The sequence below is a fragment of the Sarcophilus harrisii genome, chromosome 3 (genome assembly GCF_902635505.1).
Source record: "Sarcophilus harrisii chromosome 3, mSarHar1.11, whole genome shotgun sequence".
Lineage (NCBI taxonomy): Eukaryota > Metazoa > Chordata > Mammalia > Dasyuromorphia > Dasyuridae > Sarcophilus > Sarcophilus harrisii.
The window spans coordinates 300,696,337-300,720,978 of record NC_045428.1 but is presented as its reverse complement, the minus strand read 5'-3'; the positions used below and the strand labels follow the sequence as shown (position 1 = coordinate 300,720,978).

The 24,642-nt window shown below is 36.9% G+C and overlaps 1 protein-coding gene across 1 annotated transcript in view; it reads right to left on the bottom strand.

The window, feature by feature from the left end:
- Nucleotides 1–22,728, bottom strand: part of ARHGAP31 (Rho GTPase activating protein 31) — a 167,510-nt gene extending 144,782 nt beyond the window's left edge. The window contains exon 1 of the mRNA XM_023499041.2: nt 21,894–22,728. Within this exon, the coding sequence (XP_023354809.1) occupies nt 21,894–21,993 (100 nt within the window). The 5' untranslated portion in view covers nt 21,994–22,728. The remainder of the gene's footprint in view (nt 1–21,893) is intronic.
- Nucleotides 22,729–24,642: the final 1,914 nt, after the last annotated feature.

The window sequence follows — 24,642 nt, the reverse complement described above, 5'->3', positions numbered from 1 at the left end:
AACTGTGTTTCTCAAAATATTCCCTGAAGAACGTCAAAGATACTTTTGTTTGTTTGTTTTTTTTAAATAAACCTTATGTTTGTTAACAGGCATTAGAAATAATATTAGAGGACTTTATTACAAGGATTCTGCCAAAGTTTTGTTTAAATCAAAGGATTCTACCATAGTGCAAAAGTTAGAGAAATGATTAAATGCCAAAATGACTTGGGTTCAAATCCCGGCTTTAATAGTTACTAGTCATTTAATTTCTTTGTGATCCAGTAACATCCCAGAATTAATCCATTAAGCCACAGTTGGGTTGTGGTTGTTTTGGTATACAGAGTTCCCACACCAAGTACTAAGGAAACCACAGATCCTTCTCGTTGTCATGTGCTCTTCTCATGATGTCCCATGGTTGGCAAATCAGGAAATACTCCAATTAAAGAAATATTATGAGGCAGCTAATACATGGATCCCTATTTTATAGATGAGGAGAAAGGAGCTCAGAGCGATAAAGTGAATAGCTCATGATTAAATAGATATCGCTTTTACACCCCAAAAGGATCTTCTTACCATTATATCTCCTGTAACCAATACCAGTCTGAGATCTCAGCACTTACCACTATGCCAGAGTCAGCCATAGTTTAGTCATGAGTCATTAGTCAAATAGCAACTGCCTTAATCAAGTACCCATCAAAGAAACTACTATGAAGCTAAAGTTTAAACTTATCAAAAAGAAAGCAACAACCAATGCCAAACAAATACTGCCTGAGAGATTGCAGCAGCAAGACAAAAGCCAGAAAGAGAAATGAAAATATGCCTTGTGGGGGAGGGCAAGTCAGGGAGGTGTAGATTTATAGGGAAGCTGTGATATCATTGTTTCCCAATAATACACATCACACAGGAAACAGATGGGAAAGAAATAGTGGAAGAGGCTACTTATGGTAGCAGAACCTGTGAATGGAACAAGACATGATTTAGTTAAAACCACCCATTTGTAACTGAATTGTTTTATAACTGAAACTGGAGGAAAGATTTCATTGCCAAATGTTGCCATTTTCACTGCCAAATGTTGCATTAAAGTCTAAATAAATATTATTGGGTTTGCTTGCTTATCATCTACTGGTAATCTTCTCTACCTCGGTCTTCATGCTTGTTTATTTTTTATTTTAATCTCAGAATAATATTTATTCAACAAATACTTATGGCTTACCTATCCTAGTCAGTCTGGAAGCCATAGTACAAATTGCCTAAAGTCAGATGTTATTTAACTACAAATTATGGAATACTATGAAGAATCAAAATTGTGTCATCAAAAACAAACCAAAAGTGAACCATTTACATGAATAGGATGCAGCTGATTATCAATAATAATTTGCACACAAAATGCAGTGCAAAAATATTAAAAGAGATATACAAAAAGTATGTTGGTTATTAAAGTAGCAATAACTAGGAATAGTAGCAAGAAGTGGTAACTGCACAATGTTATGCACAACATTCTCCCAATCCCCAGTCTCAAAACCTAGGTGCCAACCTTAACTCCTCACTCTCTCTCCTTTCGTCCCACCTCCATCTCCAATCTGTTGTCCAGAGTCTATGGATTTTACATTTGTACTATCTGTTAAATGCCTTTCTCTTCTCTGCCACCATTCTTGGGCAGGCTTTCACCATCTAACCACCTGGACTACAGAATAGCCTGCTGGTTAGTCTCTTTGCCTCAAGGCTCTTTCCCACTCCAATGCATCTTTCATTCATCTGTGACGGTGAACTTCTTAAAGTTTAATTGATATTTTATTCATTTTAACCCTCATTCAATGTCTCCCTATTCCTATAAATCAAATATAAAATCTTGGTTTTTGGTTTTAAAGCCTTTCATAATCTGTCCCCTTTCTCATTTTATGCCCTACCTCTTCAACATATTCCTTCATCAAGTGACACAGGTCTCCATATTCTTTGCATAAGACACCAAAATCCTAACTCTAGGATTTTTACTGACCATCCATCCCCCATGACTAAAATTCTCTCCCTCCTTTCCTTTTTCTCTTCCTTACCTCCTGGCTTCCCTGCATTTCTTCAAGTCTCAACTACAATCTTACCTCAAGCCTTTCCCAGTCATCCTATCTTAGTGCCTTCCCTCTAAGAGCAGTCCCAATTAATCCTATACAATTTATCTTATTGGAACATAGTTCTTTGCTGTTGTCCAGTAATCATTCTCGTCCTCCCTCTCCCATTATACTTGAGCTCAGGGCACCCTCCCCTTTTTTTTTTTTGCCTTTCTTTGAATCCTCAATGCCTGGCACATAGTAAATATTTAATATCTGCTAGCTTTTTGATCTTTCTAAAGGTTACTATGGAGGATTTATGGAAAGATAGAAATAGGAAAAGGGGTTGCACAGGTTGAGAAGACTTATAAGTTGCAATCTACACTACTGGATGGAATAGTCACATTAATTAATTCACTGATTATGGATTTAGTACAGTAAATGCAGTGGTTCTATACTCCAAAAGTGTGAATGCCTTGTCTTTATTCCTGGTAAGTAAGAACTTTAACTTACATATATTTATAGAGTGCTTTAAGGTTGACATATATAATTTTATTATTTCAAATAACCCTTTAATTAAGCTAAATGTTTTGTTATCCCCATTTTCTATGAGGAAAAGTTAAAACTTATCAGGGACAATGGAAAGGAGGCTGTATTTGAAGACCTAGGTTCAAATCCTAGCTAACTAGCTAACTAGCTGAGTGAACTGAGACAATTTGCTTAACCTATATGAGCCTCAGTCACTTTATCTCTAAAATAGGACCACTGTTTTTTGTGTTAAACTATCTCAAAGGGCTGTGAAAAATATTTTAGAAAATGCAAAACATCACATTTTAGTTCTTATTCAAGAATCTCTTTCTCTGGGCAATAACTCTTAAGAGTAATGGTTTTGGTTAGTTCACTCTATCTCAACCTTTTATTTTTGGCTTTAGCCTTTAGCCCTCTTTTGGTTTCTGGAAAAAAGTAAAGTACTGCGGGTTTCCATGCCAAATACTCCTAGTGGATCCTTGGGAAAAACTATATTAAAAATTACCACCTCTCTCACTAACTTAGCTAATGTCTTTCCAATTTCTCCCAAGAAAGATTTTTCTACTTTGCTCTTTGACCTTTTCTATCAATCTATTCTCATAAAGCATAGGTGATTATCCCAACTGGCTAACTATTTTCATTTTAGCCACCTTAGATATGTTCTCCAGTGTTTTCTGATGGGCTCTACCCACTGCCTATGTGCTTTTGATCAATTATTCTGCCTCTTTTTTCATTCTTCTTATTATTCCCTTTTGTACCTCTTCTTTACCCTAAAAAGTATGTTTAACCTTTTATACCTCCTTCCAAGTCACCAGTTTCTCCCACCAGCTGGAATCTATCACTGGAGAGGTTAAAGCACTGCCTAAATAACATCCTTAGTGAGGATGTTGTTAAGGAATTCATCTATTGGGAAGGAACTTGGACTTAATGACCTCTAAGACCCAAACTCTAGGATTCTAGGATTCACAAAACATATGCATCTGGTCCAGAGATGCCAACAAGAATTTCCTTTCACATTTAAAATTTTTTTCAAGATCCCACATGGATATTTCATCACCCAAACCTCAGTCCTTGTTCTGAAGATTATTTACAAATCAAAATCACATTTTACTTTTAGGGAGAAGGGAAAGGGAAGAGAAGCATTTTTGCCACAATAGGACCTGGAGTCAGGAAGACTTATCTTTGAGTTGAAATCCAGTCTCAGACAAGTCACTTAACTACACCTCAGTTTCCTCATTTGTAAAAATAAGCTGGAGAAGGAAATGGCAAACTTACTACTATGTCTTTGCCAAGAAAACCCCAAATGGGGTCATGAAAAGTTGGATGAAACTGAAAATGTCTAAATACCAACAATGTGATTAAGGAGTTCATTATTGCCAGTGAGCAGCAATGATTTCTGAAGAGAAAAACACATTTGGGAAATAATAGTCTGTTAAGAAGAAGCTATCTGAGAATAAGATTTAGATTTCTGGATGAATTAAAATATAAAAATGATGACTGTTGGGTTTGGAAATGGAAAAAGTTAGAAACTGCTGCTTTTAGATTGTGGGGAGTAGCTACAATAGGTAGTTAGGATAGAGTAGGGATACATAGGAAGCAAAATCTAAGCAAGATGCCATCTATAAAACATATCCTTTAATCAAGCAAGGTATAAATATGGCTATAAAAAGAAAAATAATTAATATCTTACAAAATTAAAAAGATCTTGTGTGAATATGAGAAAGAAAAATATTTGTGTTTGGGGGGAAAAACCCTCTACATCAAATATCTCTGGTAAAACTCTGAAAAATTTCTGAGTCATAAACTATTCTCCCAAAAAATAAATGGTTAAAGAATATGAAAAGCTTTTAAAAGATTAAAAACTACTAACATCCATTGAAAAATTGTTCCAAATCACTAATAAGAAGAGAAATGCAAATTTAAAAAAATTCTGAGAAAAAAAACCAATTGACCCACTGACTTGGGATAAAAGGACCTATGAATGGACTCTGTAAAGATATAGATACCTTATTTAAAATATCAGAATAGATCAAAAGCTGGAAGGTGATGTAAAGAGAGGAATGGTTAATAAAGAAAAAAAAAAGTGTGTGCATGTGTGTGTGTGTGTGTGTGTGTGTGTATGTGATCACTTTAGTCGATCAATGGAGAATGGATTAGAGTGAAGACATACTTGAAGTAGGTAGGCCCATGTGCAGGTTATTGCAATAACACAGGCATGAAGTGATGAGGGGATAATTTCATAAAGCTAACAAATATCTAAAGTAAAATTTAAACTTGTCTAATTCTAGTTGTAATGAAGAGAGCCATGTACACCCAGAGAGAGGACTGTGGGAACTGAGTGTGAATCACAAATAGCATTTTTACTCTTATTGTTGTTGTTTGCTTGCATTTTGTTATCTTTTTCATTTTTTTTCTGGTTTGATTTGATTTTTCTTGTGTGGCAAGATAATTGTATAAATATGTATACATATATTGGATTTAACATATGCTTTTACCATGTTTAACATGTATTGGACTACTTACCATATAGGGGAATAGGAGGAAAGGGAGAAAATTTGGAACACAAGGTTTTACAAGGGCTAATATTGAAAAATTGTCCACGTATATGTTTTGAAAAATAAAAAGCTTTAATAAAGAAAAAAAAGTTATATACAATTTGTGACTTTTCTAGTAAAATTACATACAACTTTCAAGAATGGTTGGATCATTCACAACTTCATTAGTAATGCATTATTAATGTGCCTGTCTTTATATAGACCCTTTAACAAGTATCATTTTTGTCTTTTGTCATCTTTGCCAATATGATGGATCTGAGATGAAACTCTGAATTAAAATATTTTTTATTAGTAATTTGGAATCTCTCACATGCTCTAGAATCAAACAACCAAACTCAATCCCACCTCTGAGATTTAGTGTCTATGCTACCTTAGGCCAATCATTTAACTTTGGGGTTTTGGTTTCTACATCTGTAAAATTAGGGGATTCGACTAGATTTCCATCTCTATAGTTATGACGCTTTATAGTTGTTGATAGTTTAGTTGTGAGTCTTCTTTTGAAAATTGATGTCATATTCTGAGGTACCACTACATATCTCTCAGATTAACTAAGATGACAGGAAAAGATAATGATAAATGTTGGAGGGAATGTGGGAAAACTGGGACACTAATACATTGTTGGAGGAGTTGTAAACTGCTCCAAAAATTCTGGAGAGCAATTTGGAACTATAGCCAAAGGGCTATAAAACTGTGCATGTCCTTTGATCCAGCAGTGTCTCTACTGGGTCTGTAACTAAAAGAGATCATTAAAAAGGGGGAAAGACCCATATGTGCAAAAATATTTGTAGCAGCCCTTTTTTATAGTAGCTAGGAATTAGAAACTGAGTCGATGCCCATCAACTCAGGGATGGCTGAATAAGTTATGGTACATGAATGTTATGGAATATTATTGTTCTAAAAGATCAATCAGAAAGATGATTTCAGAGAGACCTGGAAAGACTTACATGAAATGATGTTAAGTGAAGTGAGTAGAACTAGGAGAACATTGTACTTAGCAACAAGAAGATTATGTGATGACCAACTCTGATGAACTTGGCTCTTTTTAACAATGAGGTGATTCTATACTGTCACATATTTAACATGTATAGGACTGCTTGCCATCTGGGGGAGGGGGTGAAGGGAGGGAGGAGAAAAGTTGGAACAGAAGTGAGTACAAGGGATAATGTAAAAAAAATTACCCAGGCATGGGTTCTGTCAATAAAAAGTTATAATTTAAAAAATAATAAAAACAAAAACAAAAACAAAAAAACAATGAGGTGATTCAAACCCATTCCAGTAGACTTGTGATGAAGAGAGTCATCTGAATCCAGAAAGAAGATAGTGGAAAGTGAATGTGGATCATAAGATAGTATTTTCACCTTTTTTGTTGTTGCTGTTTACTTGCATTGTTTTCTTTCTCATTTTCCCCCCTTTTATCTGATTTTTCTTGTGCATCATGATAAAGTGGAATTATGTATAGAAAATTTGCACATGTTTAACATACATTTGATTACTTGCTGTCTAGGGGAGGGATGGAGCGAAGGGAGGAAAAATTTGGAACACAAGGTTTTATAAGGGTGAACGTTGAAAACTATCTTTGTATGTGTTTTGAAAATAAAAAACTATTATTAAAAAAAAAAAAGAAAGAAAACTGATGTCATTTGAATTGACCTTCATTTTTTACCAGAGGCATCAGAAAAAGCACTGGATTTGGGAGTCAAAAGACCTGTGTGACCCATACATAGCAAGTCACTTAATCTCTGTTTACCTCAGTTTCCCCATATGTTCAATGGTAATAAAGTATCTACCTCAGATAAATGTTTAAGGCCCAGAATAACATAGAAAATATTCCAAAAATCTTAGTACAGTCTAAAAATCTGCACTAAAACTTCTTAACAAACCTTAAAGCCTTATATCAATAATCGTTACATTATCTATAATAATTATATATATATATATACATACATATATATATATAATATTGTTATGGGAACATAATGAAATGCACAGTATAAAATTAATTGTATAAATATTATAGCATTACATTGTAAATATTATTACTTCAAGGATGAACTTCCCCTGGGGATGTCAATTCTTTGATGAGTCAGATTAAAATCAGAATACTTCAGTGTGATAAGCTATAATAAACTTTGGATTCTGGACTAAGAATTGTATTTAAATTCTGTCTCTTTCATTAGCTATGTGACCTTGGACAAGATATGTCACCTTGACAGATCTCAGGTTCCTCATCTATAAAATGAGTAAAACTGAAAAGTTTCAGTAGTTTATTCTAGACGTAGAATCTATTCTACAATGATACTGATAATGTAGAAATATTGTTCTGGGTTTCCAGATTCCTATCTCCTTATGCCTAGTTCACAATTACAACTGACATTGGTAGATAAGTATCAAGTTCACAAGGAATTTTACATACATTCTCGCATGTGATCTTCCTCACAACCCTGAAAAGTCACTACTACAGTATTCTTATCCTTATTTTTACAAATGGAGAAACTGAGCCTCAGACAAACAATGACTTCCCCATTAGCACACAGATAATATCAGGAATAGTCTCTCCTCCCTCCAAATCTGACCTTCTTATGCTTCTGGCTGAACCTCATGACTGAGTTAGGGAATCTGTTGCTTATTCTTCCAGTACCTGGTTCAACCTCATAGTCAGATGTTTTTAATATTATAATTTTATTGATTTTTTAAAAAGTATTTCCCATTTAGAGTGAAGGCCCTGCTGTTCTTTCCTTCAGCTGTTTCCCATGTGAAAATTCCATCTAGGTTCAAAGCATTTAAAAAAAAATGTCTCTGATTAAAAACAGGGAAAGATTCAGGAAAAGAGAGGAGGGGGAAAAAACATGGATATTTGTTAAAATTCTATAGGAAAATCTAACTATTTCTGAATTAAGTCTTAATCACCATTTCAAATTACACAATGGAGTCTGTTGCTACTAAAACAAATATAACTGTCATTTTAAGAGGACTGTTATTTTTCTAGCTATTTCCTTCTCTATTTACACTTGATTCTTTCCTGTTTGTTCATTTGCTGAGCCAGGGTCTCCGCTTCCTAAAATTGTTCATCTTTGCTGTATCTATTAGCAAAGTGTGCTGTTTAGAATCCTCATCCACTAAGGATAAACACTATCATTTTCAAATCTGAAGTAGGCAGATAGATTGTTGTCACAATCCATCACTCAGCAAAGGAATAATGGAATAGTTCAATTAAAATCATTTAGATGCAATCATCAGTCCATGAGAGTAACATAAATAATCTGGTATATGTTAGCCACATTAGAGCAAATGATATCGTGCCCTCAATTCCTGGTATAGAGCAAGAAAATGGTTCAAACCAGGGAAGAACTTCAATGTTATAAAACCTTAAAAGTTGGAACTAGTTTGTATTGTTGTTGAAGGATTATCTTTTTTTTTTTTTTTTTTTCCTGCTTTGTATATATCAACATCTAAGAAAGTACCCTTAGAGCAGCTAGATGGATTGCAGTGGATAGAACTCTGGCCCTAGAATCAGGAGGACTTGAGTTGAAATCTAGCTTCAGTCACTTTCTAACTTTGTGATGCTAGGCAAGTCATTTAATCCTGTTTGACTCAGTTTCCTCATCTGTAAAATGAGCTGGAAATGGAAATGGCAAACCACTCAAGCATCTTGGTCAAGAAAATCCCAAATGGTGTCATGAATAGGATACAACTGAAACAATTCAACAACCAAAAGCAAACCTCATTATAGGTACCTGGGCCTATGGTTTTCATTGAAATAGCAAAATGGATAGGAATCATCATCAACAACAAAGTACTTTGCTTATAAGAGCTAGCAAATATTTTTTGAATTGTTGAACTCTGGCTCAACAAGATCTAATCAAATATTCAATGACTCTGAGAGTTTCACAACTAAACTCTGAACCTGGTTTCTATTTCTATCCCAGAGTAGACATAAATCCCTTTGGTGACCTTAAATGCATGTATAGTATTGTAATTTCTCCAGATTCAGAATGAAAGTTTCCATAAATGAGACTTCAAAACCATTCTAGACTCTGTATGAAATTACTGCAGAGGTCTTTAAAAATCTATTAATTCTCTAGGGGCAGCAAACAGGGATTAATCAATAAGCAGAGATTAACTATTTACTATGGGCCCAACATCATGGTAGAGAGTTATGGGAAATAATGAATACAATATGATAGCTTCCTGTAAAAAGTGAATAATTAAATTGGGAGGATAAAACTTTCAGATGAATCCAGAATTGAGCCATAAGACAAGATTAAATTTTGTGGGATGGACAATAAATGATGGAGTTCTGAGTTCAGAAAAGGTGAAAATCAGTGAGTTTCTGAGTCCTCTGGGATTTTGCACCCAATGGGAAAATTAGAACGTGGTGGTGCAGTGAATAGAGCACCAGCTCTGAAGTCAGGAGGACCTGAGTTCAAATCTGACCTCAGACACACTTAACATTTCCTATCTGTGTGACCCTGGGCAAGTCACTTAACCCCAATTGCCTCAGCAAAACAAAACATTAAACCTTTCTTTTACAGAGAAATATAAGTTTTTACTCCTGAATTTATGGAATGTAAGGTATCAACAGGAGGAAAGTTTTGTTTTGGATAAGGGAGTCTTCCAAAAGTCCCAGAAATCAAATTTCTCTTAAGTGGTAGACTATAAAATGTTGTACCTAAGGGGTAGGGTGGGGTAAAGGAAGCTTTGATTGGAAAGGAGCTTTTGTTTTTGTGAGTATGAAGGAATAGATTGGTAAGTAGGGTGGAGCTGAAAGAACATAGATGAAAAGTAAATTTAGTGTTTTGGGAAGAAATACCATATTGGCTCAGGTAAAGCAAAGTTTCTTCAAAGAAAATAAAAATTGTAAAACATAACTTGCTCTATATGCTCAGACTTGAAGACTTGGAGAAGCTACAGTCAAAGTTTGCCTAACTAACATAGCTCCAGGGGTGCCCTTTATAATGAAAGAAAGCTTATAGAGAAGATTCCCCAGGCCCATCAAGGTTTTCCTTGGGTAATTTTTCACTGTAATGATTTATTTATGAGCATTAATGATTTTCTCCCCTAGCCTAGGCTTTTGGAACTCAGAGCCTGGCCCCTTTTCCTTCTTTAATGATTCAATGATTGATTCATTCATTTATACATGCATTCAATCAATATTTATTATTAAGTACCTAATACATGCAACATATTCCATTATTCACTGTGCTGGATTCAAAAGCCAGTTAGATATAGTCTTTGGCCTCCAAGAGTTTAAAGTCTTGTAAAGAGTGAATAAGACTAGAGTATGCATATATGTATGTATGTATGGATGGATGGATGGATGGATATATGGATGGATGTATGGATTAGATACACATAAGACATAGGGCCCTAAGAAAGTTGTCAGTGAATATCAGTGTGGAATAGTGGAAAGAACACTACTATTAGAATGAAAGGAATCCTATTCAAACCTCACCTCTAACCATAGGTAAGTCACTTAACTTATCTCAGACTCAATTTTCTCATTTTGTAAAATAGGGACAATATCAACATGGGATAGTAGAATATTGATTTTGTTTCAGTTGTGTATAACTTCATAATACCATTTGGGTTTTCTTGACAAAGATACTGGAATAGTTTGCCATTTACTTTTCCAGCTCATTATAGTTGAGAAACTTAAGCAAAGAGGGTTAAATGACCTGTCCGGGGTTACACAATTAGTATGTATCTGACTTCTAGCCCAGTGCTTTATTCATTGTTCATCTTGGTTTAAACAAAGAGAAATAATTGAAGAAGAGGAAAATCACATAGTTGACTGGATCTGGTAGAGACCTACAGGAGATGGTAACTGAAGGGAGAAAAGGTTATTACAACAGCCTGATCCAATCAATCAAGCCAAAAAATTATTAAATGCTTACTAGGCACTGGAGATTAAAAGACAAAAATGTTCAAGGAGTGGACAGTGCCTGAGGGAAATAACATGTATACAACAAGAATAAACAATGTACAAAGTAAATACAAGCCAAACAGGGTAAATGGGAAGCACTAGAAACCTGGGGATCAGGGAGATGACAAGAAAGGTAGCATTTAAGAGAAATTTGGAAGAACAATAGGGATTCCAAGTGACAAGGATGAGAATGGAGTGTCTTCCACTGGAAGAGTCTATGCAAAGACATAGAGATGAGAGAGAAAATGTGCTACAGATTCAGGAATTACAAGGGGATAGCATTAGGAACAGAATGAAAGGAATTGATGTGGGAGATACTGCCTCAAGAGACAGAACCAATGTGATATCAATTGATTAAATGAGGAGGGGCCAGAAAAGTCCCAAGTTTTCACACACAATCAGCCTTTTATTCTTCAAGATTGTCCCAACCTTTTAGACCATTATCTGTCCCTGAATCTTTTCCCCGGTCCTCAAATCTTTACAATCTTTATCAAATCATCCAGATTTCTCACTTATAAAATCCCAAGATTTTTCACACCTCTGCTTGAATTGGAGATTCCAACTCTACTAATGAATTATGTTCCTTTCTTAAGAGAATGATGAACTCAAATGAACAGACAATTTTCAGATAAAGAAATTGAAACTATTCCTAGTTATATGAAAAGGTGCTCCAAATCACTATTGATCAGAAAAATGCGAATTAAGACAACTCTGAGATACCACTACACATCTCTCAGATTGGCTAAGATGACAGGAAAAGATAATGGCTAATGTTGGATGTGAGAAAACTGGGATATTGATACATTGTTAGTGGAACTGTGAACGAATCCAACCATTCTGGAGAGCAATTTGGAACTATGCCCAAAAAGTTATCAAACTATGCATACTCTTTGACTCAACAGTGTTTCTACTGGGCTTACATCCCAAAGAGATCTTAAAGAAGGGCATGTGCAAAAATGTGGCAGCGCTCTTTGTAATGACAAGAACCTGGAAACTTGATGGATGCCCATCGGTTGGAGACTGGCTGATAAAATTATGTATATGAATGTTATGGAACATTATTGTTCTGTAAGAAATGACCAGCAGGATGATTTCAGAGAGGCCTGGAGAGACATACATGAACTGATGCTGAGTGAAACAAGTAGAACCAGGAGACCATTATACATAGCAACAACAAGACTCTATGATGATCAATTCTGATGGATGTGGCTCTCTTCAACCATGAGATGATTCAAACCAGTTCCAAGTGTTCAATGATGAAGAAAGCTATCTACACCCAGAAAGAGGTCTGTGGGAATTGAGTGTGAACCACTACATAGCATTTTCATGCTTTCTATTGATGTTTGCTTGCATTTTTGTTTTCCTTCTCAGATTTTTTTTCTTTCTAGATCCAATTTTTCTTGAGCAAGATAACTGTATAAACATGTATACATATATTGGATTTAACATATTTAACATGTATTGGATTACCTGCCATCTAGGGGAAGAGGTAGGGGGAAGTAGGGAAAAATTTGGAACAAAATTTTGCAAGGGTCAGTGTTGAAAAATTACTCATGTATATGTTTTGTGAATAAAAAGCTTTAATAAAAGAGAGAGAAAGAGAAAGAAGGAGGAGGAGGAGGAGGGGAGAGAGAGAGAGAGAAAGAGAGAGAGAGAGAGAAAGAGAGAGACAGAGAGAGAGAGAGAGAGAGAGAGAGAGAGACCAACTAACTGATCTTCAATGATGTATCTTTCCATAATGAAGTAAAGAAATGCTTTCAACACTCCTGCTTCTCACCTCTGATTCTTAGAATCCTTGACTTCCTTCAAGACAGCTCAACTGCCATTTCCTGTAGGGAGCCTTTCCCATTCCTCCTTCCTGCTCCTCAGATAGCTAGAGTCCTCTGCTTTTCATCTATTATTTATATACCTATATGCATTGTTTTCCATCCCCTAGATGGTTAGCTTTCTGAGGCTAAGGACTGTTTTTGCCTTTCTTTGCATTCCCCATTGCTTGGCCCAGTGCCTGACATTGAATAAATACTGGAGACAAATTGACTAGACTAACTCTCCATATTTAATAGTAGAAAAAAATGAGCTCTAGCAGGACATGTACCTAGCATTTGTACTTTTTGACTGTTTACTTTTCCTTATAATATACCTATAGATAGATAGATAGATAGAGATAACTCTATTTGCAGTTTTGTGTGCAATACTGAAAAAAAAATTGAATTTCTCTAACCAGAAATATAGTAAAATATATTTTACTTCTATACTGTTCCCAGTTAAGGAAGGCAAGAATGGAAATTATAGAGGAGAAAAAGGAATAAAAGGAATAAAAAAATAAGAGTGGTTAAAACCAAGTAAAGCATAAGAATATAAAATATCTTTATTTTTATGTAAATAAAATATAAGGATATACAAAGGATAGAAGGAAAAGAAAAGAAACTGGAAAGACAAGAGACAGTAGATGAAGTGCCTGGGTTGTCAAATGGTGAATTTCTTCCTTATATTCTGTTCATTTGGAGTTGTGATTCAAGTAAATTATTGACTGTTATCACCCTCTGAGGCTTTTCAGGAATTTAGAATTACTCTTTCTACTTTGGAAAACAACTGGTCATTCATTCATCTAGTCAACAAATAGCTATTGAGTAGCAAATTATGTAAAGCACTGTATGTACCAGATACTGAGATGAACAAAAAATATAAAATAGTGTCCCTTGCCTTAAAAAATGAAAAAAATACTAATAGCTTTCATCCTTTTTCTTTAAATATTAAATCTGAATTTTAATTTAAAAATTTAGTTTCTGATAGTTAAGTTCTGTTCTTCCCCTTCTCCACCGCCCCACTCCATTTTGGTATTTAAAAAAAAAAAAACAACTCTCTTCAACTAAAATTATACATAGAATTTGAGAATTTCCATTTCAACTTCATAAAGTCCTTCAAAGTTTATGAATATCTATTTGACAAATGAAGGTCTATTTCACCAAGGAATTCTGAATGCTTTCCAAGTGTATAAAGGAATGAGTTAGGTTTTAGACATTTGCTTTAGAAACAGAGGTGTTAGTCAATTTATCAGCTGGGCCACAGGATCTCTTTGAAATCAAAAACTGTGCTGTCTCCTTATCTTGATTCTTTTAAAAAACAGGGGATGTCTGATTTCCATAGCTCTGGAAAGCTACCTTTGGAATGAACATTTTTGTTCTAAGCTTCTTTTTTCAAAATTAAATCCAGATTTATGGTCTAGTATTGCTCTAGAAGGAAATAAGATATATAGGGACTTCTAGCTCTTCAAAAAATATCTCCAGCAATAACAGGGTTAATTACTGTTCCTACCTCTTAATGAAACCATCTGAGGCTAGTCTCTGAACAGAATGATGATAACTGCTTACCATGAGAGGAATTAGTTATCTGGGGTCTATAGGAGTAGTACCAAAGCAATTTGATCTCATAAGTTCCTTGTCAGGGGCTTAGTGAAATAAAGCAGGCCTATTAGGAGAGGTCAGAGATTCCCCATCCCAGGCTAAAAGGGGATGAGTAGCCAGGACGGATTTCTTAAAAGGTTTCTCAGTAAGCCTTCTGTCAGTCACGTGATGCCAGACAATCTAGTATATCTAAGCCCCAGAGGAAGACTTAGAATAAATGACTCAAGAGGAAGAGGTAAGGGACAGTTAGTGAATCACTAGCCCAAGTACTTCCCCTCGAACATCCACATCATTTTCTGCAGCAAATTTTCACTGAGTTGGCTAATATGGGACAAGTCCATAGTCCATGGCCACAAGAAACGAATCAAAACCACCCACCTCCATGGTTGTGATGAGGTTCATGATGTCCAGAATGCACAAATTTGCCTGCAATGAATTTATAGACTCAAACTCATCTTCCTAATTTTTTGCTAGGGTCTTATTCACTTTATTTATCAGTTGAAGAAAGGATGATTTTTCATCTTCTTTTCCAGAAATGGAAAGGCCTATTGATTACTTATGTCATTGTCATAAGAAGGAGCAGCACATAAAAGAGCCCAATTTTATTCTCTCCCCCCTCCCAAAAAAAGAGGTAGTATATCATAGTGGGTTGGACATTGGATTTCAAGGCAATAATATTTGGATTCAAATTTTGATTCTAAGAAAGCCACTTTAATGTCCCTGTGCCTCAGTTTGCTCTTCTGGGAGATGAAGGGTTTAGACTGCATAGAGCCCTTTTAGCTCTAAATCTAGGATACAACATGATAATACCCAGTCTGGCTGTCAAAGGACTTGTTGCTTTGAGTATGTTGACAGGGACAGGAAAGAAGGGGTTAAAGGGACAGAGATGAAGAAATATGCCACTTGGAATTATGCTTAAATACGATTATGTCTGAGGACTGAGAAGGGCCCACCCACAACCTCAAAATGCAGCTGCAGATAGACTAAGGGCAACTACCATATCTGGGTTCCTTTATTTGGAGTTTTTTTCCCTTAAAAAAAAGGGGGAATTTTTATTAAGAATAAATTTATTTAATTTATTAAGAATGTCAGTACCTAGAATATAACAGGTACTTAAAACACTTAGTAAATCTTCTTCCCCAATGATTTCTCATCTCATCCTCTTCTCCTCATTCTTCTTCCAGTTTTCTTTCCTAATTCCCTTCAGTTTTATCAAAGACAGATATTATATCAATCACTGGTCCTACAATTAGATGATTCAGGCCAATTCTAAGAGATTTTGATAGAGAGAGACATCTGCATCCAGAAGGAGGACTGTGGGGACTGAATGTGAATCACAACATAGTATTTTCACCTTTTTTGTTAGTTGTGGGTTTGCTTTTTTTTTCTTCTCATTTTTCCCCTTTTTGATTTGATTTTTCTTGTGCAGGCTAATAAATGTAGAAATAGGTATAAAAGAATTGCATTTGTTTATAATAGATATTGAATTACTTGCTGTCTAGGGGCAGAGGCCGGGGAAAGAAAAGGAGAAAAATTTGGAACACAAGATTTTGCAACAGTAAATATTGAAAACTATCTTCGCATATATTTTAAAATAAAAAGTTATTATTTTTTAAAAATTGTCTTTTCCTCCTCTAAAGTCCTAAAGCCACTCTAGTTGATAAGCAGTGACCCTTGCATTATGTCAGCATAAACTCTACAAGTTCCTAAGATTGGCCACCAGATAATTGAATATTTTGGGTAGCAGCAATTCAAGAAAAGAATAAGCCCCTTGAGGGCAAGAACTACTTCCTTTTTTGATTCTGATTTGCCAGAGCCAAAAGGAGGGATGTGGGGTAGAGAGAGACACAGAATAAGTACTTTGAAAATAAATGTTGGATGAATAAGGGATTGGAGGGGCACATCCCCAGAAAGTTGGCCACAAAATGATGAATATCTAGGGCCTCAACAATTTGTGAAAAGAGCATGGCAAATTTGTTTTCTTTTTGTCTTTTTTATCTTCAGCACCTTACATTGTGACTCATACATAAGAGAGGACTTGGATCAGAAATTAAGAGAGGTAATAAAGGAGAGCATTATCCATAGGTAATGGGGCTCATTGGAGCCATCTACCTCTCTAGATAATTGGTGATCCTCACCTCTGTATATTTCTCTTCCTTGCCTGAAATTATAAGATCACAAATTTGGAGCTGGAAAGGATCTTATATTCCTAAATCCAACCTTCTCATTTTATAGATGAGGAAACTGAGGCCCAGAGAGCTAATGATATCTTATTTGTTCCAAGGACACACAACAATCTTGTAGTGGGGTCAGAATTTGAATCCAGTTCTTTTTATACACCACCTCTTGGAGGTCTGTCTTTTCTCTATTCATCATTCACATTGCCTCCAAGAGCCCCCAAGTCCAGAATCCTTACAAAGTTATAGTGATTTACATAAATGTTATATGTAACTAGCATGCTGAAAGTCATGACTATGCTAATCATGAAATGGGTAGCTTTAGCATAAATTTTCCTTAAATTACAATACTAAACTCTGATTCATGTGTATATTCAATTTTCACTGTTGTCATGAATCCTTTGACCATTTCAACACATCTGCTATTGGTTATCTGTTAATAACTTTTAAAAATATGATACTAATTTGGCAAATGCTGAGGGAGAAGTGAACTTGATTTGGGTTCTAGTTCTTGCTTTGTCAATCAGCTGTGTGATCTTGTTACTTAGGCCCTCTTTGACTCCAGCCACTTCATTTCTTAGAAACATCTATAGTTTCATCAATCATGGATATTCTTTCTACTTCCCAAGATACTAACCCCTCTAGGAATTGGTTGGTGATTTATGAGTGTTACAGCCAAATCAGCTAATTTACTTGCAAATTCCAAAGGTCAGTGATGATCTTTTCCAAATTGATCTGCATTTCAAGTCTTTTCAGCTTCCAGAACTGGTCAACATGGCTTAAGAAACCATATCACTTCTGTACCATACTGAATCATTAGAATAAGATTTCAATTTTAATATTTTTTCTATTACATGTGTGATTTCATTGGTGTAGGATTTTTCTTATATCAATGCAGTGGAACAATTGTTCTGGACTTTAAAGGCTTAGAGAGTTAGTTGCCCAGGGAGCTTGTGATGAATTAAGTGGCTCAAGGTAGGAAATATACTTGTGATTTCTCTGAATGGGGAATTATTGAGTGCTGCAACTCCCCCTACCATACAGATGGGTACCTGTTTTGCAACTTACTGTCTTAAGAGAGTTGCTTAGAACTGAGACAGCGGAACTCTTCCAGAATCCCACAGACAATGTGTCAGAGCTGGGACTGAACCTGGGTGTGCCTGCCTTTGACATTAGCTTTCTACCCACTACACCCTGCTGCTTCTCACTTAAACATAGTCTTCCTTGATTTAAGACCACTTTCCAGTCACTCTACCACATTTCCTTTTTTTTTTTTTTAAACTAATAACAGTTACTATTTATGTAGTATTTTATGGCTACAGGGAATTTATAAGAGAATCAAATATGATGATTTAACACTCCTGAAAGAAAGCATGCTAGTTACACATAAAATTCATGTAAATCATATGGGGAAGGGTGTCTAGTAATCTAGAGAATTAGTTTCAAATTCCAACTCTGATACTAACTTGCTCCCAAATGATTTTAGGAAAATCATTTTATTCTCCTGATTTCATTTACTCAAGGTCCTCATTTGGAAAATGTGACATAAGTTCCAAAATTCTACTTTCTCCATTTTGCAGCTAAGAAACACAGGGTAATATAATGATTTGTGGAAAATCACAGACCAAGAAAGTGACAGTCAGGAATTCAGCTTTGTTCTGATGCTATATATTGCCATCATATGCAATTTTTCTTTTAGACAAGATAACTTATGTAGTAGACATGCTTAGAAAAGAAAGAAACGTAAACATCAAGCCCTCTACCCCCCAAAAAAAGTCCTTGATCTCGAAAAGTTTACATTCTAATGAGGGAGACTACATACAAAACAACTATGCATCTAAAATTGTAGGTGTACTCCAGGACTCTATCCAGGGGCCCCCCTCTTCTCTCTCTACACTCTAGGTGATCTCATCATTTTCCAGGGATTAAATTATCACCTTTCTGAAGATGACTCCCAGATCTATGCATCTCTCCTAAACTCCAGTCCTTCTTCATCATTATGGACATTTTGAACAGTATGTTGGTAAACACCTCAAATTTAACATATCAAAACCAAACTCATTATTTTGTAAAATCCACCCTTCTGAATTTTTCTGTTACTGTCAATGAGACTATCATTCTTAGTCATTTAGGCTTTCTGTGTCAACCTTCTACTTTATTCTTCTCATCATCTTCATTCTACATGATCTTTCATATCTAATGAATATTGTTTCTACCTAGAGAACATCTCTACTATGTCCCCTTCTCTCCCCCAATACAGCTACCACCTTAATTCAGACCCCACATTTCACCTGAACTCCTATCAAATATCCCTGACAATCCATACTCTCCACCTACACCTTCCACTCCTACCTCCATCCCATCTCACCCCACAAGAAGATAATCTTAAAACATGAGTCTGATCCTGTTATTTCCCTACTCTGACACCAGTGGTTCTCTATTATCACAGGATCAAATATAAAATCCTTACTCTGTAATTTAAATGAATGAATGAAAAACCATTTCCTAAACTCTAAATATATGCAAATTATCTCATTAAACACTGAAGATACAAATAAAAATTTAAAGCCCTTCACAACCTGGTTCCAATTTACCTTTCCAATGTAATAAGTAATACTCCTTTTCACAAACTTTATGATTCTGTTTACTTGGTCTGTTTACCTTTTCCCCACATACAAATTCCTTTTCTCATCTATGCCTTTGCATTGGCCTCCCCCCAACTCTGAAATGCACTCTCCTGGTGAAATGTCGAGGTTTCTGCAAGACTCATCTCATCTATTTTCTGTATGAAACCTTTTGTGATTCCCTCATTTGCAGATACACTCTCCTACAAAAAGAAGCCATTTCCTTCCTAACATTTTTTTATATGTCCATAAATGCATATGTAAGTTTGAGAGCCTACATTACATTTCAGTGGAGTCATTGTATCTCTTTAACCTAGCACAATGATTGGATCATAATAAATGTTTAATAAATACTTGATTGATAGTTTAGAATAGAAATACTAGGATTTTTGAGCTGGAAGAGAATATTTTGTTCTAACCTTGTCATTAGGTTAAGTGACTTGACTTTAAGGTCATACAGTTTAATCTCTTCCAATTCTAAATTTCTATGTTCTTTAGAGTAGAGCTTGCAATCAGATACCCCCAACCCACCCCAAATCCAGTAATTCTTAGATCCCTTTAGGAGAAGGAAGCTCCCTTTACTAGAAAGAAGCAAATAAAAACAAACAAACCAGAAGCCACCATGGGGAATCAGCCTAAAGGTGCTTTATCAAGTGTTCTTTTTACATATGGACTTGAACCTGAATGCACTTGAGAAAATGGGAGGAGGGAAGAAAAGGTGTCAAAGTGTGGCAATACCTGGCACATAATAGGCACTTAAAACATGCTTGTTTACTTAAACCTAATAAGACCCATACAGAATTAAAGCTCTCTCATTCCCTACTTGCACATGTATAGCTTATAGCAAATTGCTTACTTTCTCGGGGAGAGGGGAGAAGAGGGAGCGAGAAAATACATGTCAAAAAAAAATCTTTTTAAAAGAATGTTAAAATTTGTTTTTACTGTAATTGGGGGAAAACAAAATACTTTTTAAAATGCTCTCTCATGCCCAAAGGAGAATTTACCACACATTTTTTGACTCAGATAGGGGTGATGGAAGTATTATGAGAATTGAATAAATATTGATCCAGAGTACAAACTACTTCCCAATTTTGTCAAGAACTTTTTGATGACTCTTGATGCAATCTTTTGTTCCCCAGTAAGTTCTGTTTAATAATCCATTATTTTAAATAATAGAAGTCCCTTTGGGAAGTGAAAACACAGAACAGTGGATAGAGTAAGAGTTGAAGTCAGGGAAGACCTGAGTTCAAATCCCACTCCTGAAACTTGTCATGTAACATATGGCAAGTTTCCTAAGCAAATTCAGTGTCAGTGTTCTCATCTATAAAAGGGGGAAGAGTAATTGTGGCATAATTTAAATGGGATATTGTAAAGTAGTTTGCAAGCTTTAAAGTGCTATGTTATTATGAAGCAAAATTGTTTTTTACACATTACAAAGTTGCAAATAGCTAGGTGTTTTGCTACTGAAACTTTTTAAAAAGGAGGTTAAAGCAGAAGATTTGTGATGTTATGGGAGACACTGAATTCTAGACATAAAGTAGGGAGCATCTTCAAGTGTTTTAAACTAACTTTTAACATTTCAATAACATTGCCCATGGTATTGATGATACATTGTGAAATCCCACTCAAACTTCCCTTTTTGCTGTAATTTTGAATGTACATGAAGAACAAGTTGTTCCAAAAGTAAAAGGCCCAATTGAGACGGGTGGGTGTAGGTGTGTTGGGAACAGTAAATCTTACAAGTGGATCCTTAACACTTAATTTTCTAACTTTTCCCATAATTTACCTTCTAACCTGAAATACTACATTACTGTTATTGTATTTTTTAGCGCTTTTTTTTCTTTTTGGCAATGAATTTTAAAATTGTTTCTACCTCTCTGGGCCCCCTTTTCTTTCTCTCCAACCTCGAAAACATAAATGTTCTCTGTTTCTTTTACACATCCCAAACTATTTTCAAGCCAAAGCCCTTTGACCTTTTTACAACACTCCCCTTGTCTGACACACCATATGCTAATCTGAAAACCCAGGAGGAGGTATGGGGTGGGGGGGGAGGGGGGGAGAGTGGGGATGGGAAGCGGCGAGGTAGTATAAATCTGGCATCTGTTCAGAAATGCAGAAAATGTTAGCACAACCACTCCCCCAGTGAGGATCCCCCCACTCCCTTCCAGTACACGTTTAAAAGGGGAGATGGGAACTCTACGGAAATTGAAATGAGGGAGGGATACCCAAGCCACTTCAGGTTTATACTCGGAAGGCAGTAAAGCCTTCATTCAGCCAGCCCGTACTGTCCCTCTTCCCGCTGTCTGCCAGCATCCCAGCCTGGGGACAGAACGAGGGAGTCCTTTCTCCCCTGGCATCCTAGAGGAGAGCTGGCGGATCAGCTGGGCAGCACCCAAGCACCAAGGAGCCCGCTCTAAGGATCGGGCAGCTTCAGCGGACAGCCCCTTCCGACTGGGCAGAGCCGAGTGACAGTTAACATAGCGGTTCCCCTTGAGAGCCGACGGGGCGCAATTAATTGCACTTAAAACAAAATTCACAGACAAATCTAAATCCAGCTCATCCCGGCAGGGTCTGTTTCTCCCACCCACCCTACCCCAAGGGAAAAAACCAGCTCCCCCAGGAAAATAGAAAGAAGGAAACTAGCAATGATGAATACGTTACCATCCTGGCCCGAGGTCTCCAGATATTCAGTCAGGTCACAGCCAAATGCACCGGTAGCACCCTTTCGTTTCAACTTCTGTTTTGCACCCTTGTTCTTCATGAGTTAGTCCCAAAGAGGCTCACCCTCCTCCTGGTCCCTCCCTCCCCCTCCGCTTGGCACCGGGCTGAAGATGGATTCTCCTCCTCGGATCAGTGCCTGGAGCACGGCTCGGGAGGGTTACATCGAGTGTGGAGGAGAGAAGGGCTCCGGATCAGAGACATCCACATGAAAGCGGACCTGAGGCGGCTCAACTCAGCCCCTCTTAGGGTGGGGGAGGGGAAGGACGCAGCCGGGCTCCGGAGGAGGCAGTGGAGAGAGCATAGCCTGAAATCCAAAGAGTTCTCATCAAAGGAAAGCAGTGGGTGGAGGAGGGCCCCGCTTCGGACTTGGCAGCTGAAGTAGATGTTATGTTGGGAGTGTCACTTCCTTGCTGGAGTCCCAGGGACTTTCACAGCCTCCTGCTGGGTCTTCTGGTGTTTTTCCTCTGCTTTAGTGGGAAGGGGAGCGGTCTCTTTCCCTCATCCCCTCCCTCACCGCCTTCCCGACTAAATATGTTCAGAGAAGGAGGAGAATATAACGGAGAAGTATAAAGGGCTAACAAACTAGCAAGCGAGTGAAGAGGGAGTTTAGCTTGGGCAGAGTCCACAGGGAGCTTGCTTTCTTAGGCCCCGGTATCTTGCTTTCAGACCGCTTTGGTCAAATGAAAAACAAGCATCCTGTCTCTCTCGACCGCCCTCACTCTTTCCTTTTTTTCCTGTCTTACAAATCCTAGGATCATCCAGCTCAGGAAATGCTGGAAGGAAGTTAGCTAGGGAGGTGGGGAGGTGGGGGTGGGCGCGGAGGGTGGAAATTTTTGGCAGCCCTCGGCATATGTGTGTAGAGTAGGAGGAAGTAGGTGGGTGGGTTGAGGAGTAAAAGGGGTGGGGGAGAGGACGGGCTCTTCGGAGACTCTGTTCTTGAGTCTATAGATAACTGGGCAGCTTGAAAGGAAATCGCTGCTCTTCTAATGGGCCTGCAGCAACTCAGTGCACAGGTTTCCTGTCCCACAGTCTTCTCTTTGAAGAGTCGAGGAGGAGGGCGTTTACTTTAGGGGCAGGGGCTGTTTGATAGGACTTCCAAAAAAAGTTCTCTTATATTTTTGAACTGGTATCTTTTTTTTTGGACACCATTTTTGGGGGGGAGGAGATTGACGTCCTCCTCCTCCCTTTCTCCTAGGCAAACGTAATAGTGATGGGAACAAATGTTCCTAAAGATCTGTAGCTTCCCATGTTCTTTCCTTGGCTCTCTTTCGTCTGTCTACACTTTCTTGACATCTTCCATTGCTATGACTTCAACCAGCACTATGTCCCCACCAGTGCTTCACCTCTGCCATCTTCAATCATGATTTGCATACCCCACCACATATATCCAAGAGGTAGAAACCTCCTGTACCTTTGCTTCCGAAAAGGACTCTTCTACTAACCACCCAACAACTCCAGGCATTAATCAAATCGTTGACTTCCAGACCAAAATCACCCACCCTCCCAAATCGATTGCAAACTCCTTGAGGGCAGGGAATGTCTCTTTAGCAACTTGCTAAAAGAATGCACAATGCACTTAGTTAACTCTGAAGAAATATTTTTTTCTTTATTTATTCATTCTTAAAGGAAGAAGTTCAAATCTTATCTCTATAGCCTTTCTTCTAGATCTGCATTTTCAACTGCTTTTGCCCTCAAAAGTTTCAGTTAGTTTTTCAGACTCATCATTTCAGATATAGAGCTTATCATATTTTCTCCAAAACCTATTTTTCTCTTATTAAAGGAACTCATAGGATTATAGATTCAGAGATGAAAGAAAATTCATAATAGTAATTGTTAACATTTGTATAGTGCTTACTATGTGCTGGGAGCTCTACAATTATTATGTCATTTGATTCTTATTTGATCAATCAGTTCTGAATTTTGTTGTTCACTTGTGTGACCTCATTTGAGTGTTTCTTGAAAAAGATACTGGGGTGGTTTGCCTCAGTTTTCTCATGTATAAATGAGGGGACTGGATTAGATGACTTCTAATATCTCTTCTAGCTATGGCCTGTGGTCTTCTCCCTTAAAACAGCATGGGTTTAGGCAATGTCATGGCCCTTTCCAATGGATATTTCATTCTAAGAAGTGATCTGAAAAGTCAGGAAAGCCTTGTAGCCTCAAAGAAATAATTCTATGTCAAGAAGGGAAATTGATATTTGGGGATGCTTGTCACCTTGTCATGGTCTCATTAATCACATGCTCAGGTGTCTGTTTATTCATAAGTCTGGCCTTTTGTCCCAAATCAAATCTAAACCCTTCTGCCTTGCTTTCAAGGCTCTCTCTAATCTGACCTACATCTCTAATGGAGCACCCTCCACCCTGTCAAACTACTACTTCTTTCATTCTCATTCTAACTGTACCTTGGCCTGTGTAATTGGATTACTTACCTGAAATGGCCTCTTCTTTCCTCTCTGTTTATTCAAAACCCACTAGTACCAGTTTTCTGGCTACTTTTTCATAAAACTTTCCCTAACTGTTCCTTTTTTATTTGTTCATTTTCTTCCCTGGATACCACACAATATGAATGAAAAAAGTATTTCTTAAGCCCCTGCTATGTGCCCAGCATGGTGCTAACCAATATGAATGTAAATATTTTTAAAAATATTTATAGAAGCAAGCTTTTTGTGTGTGTTCGGGTGGTGGTGGT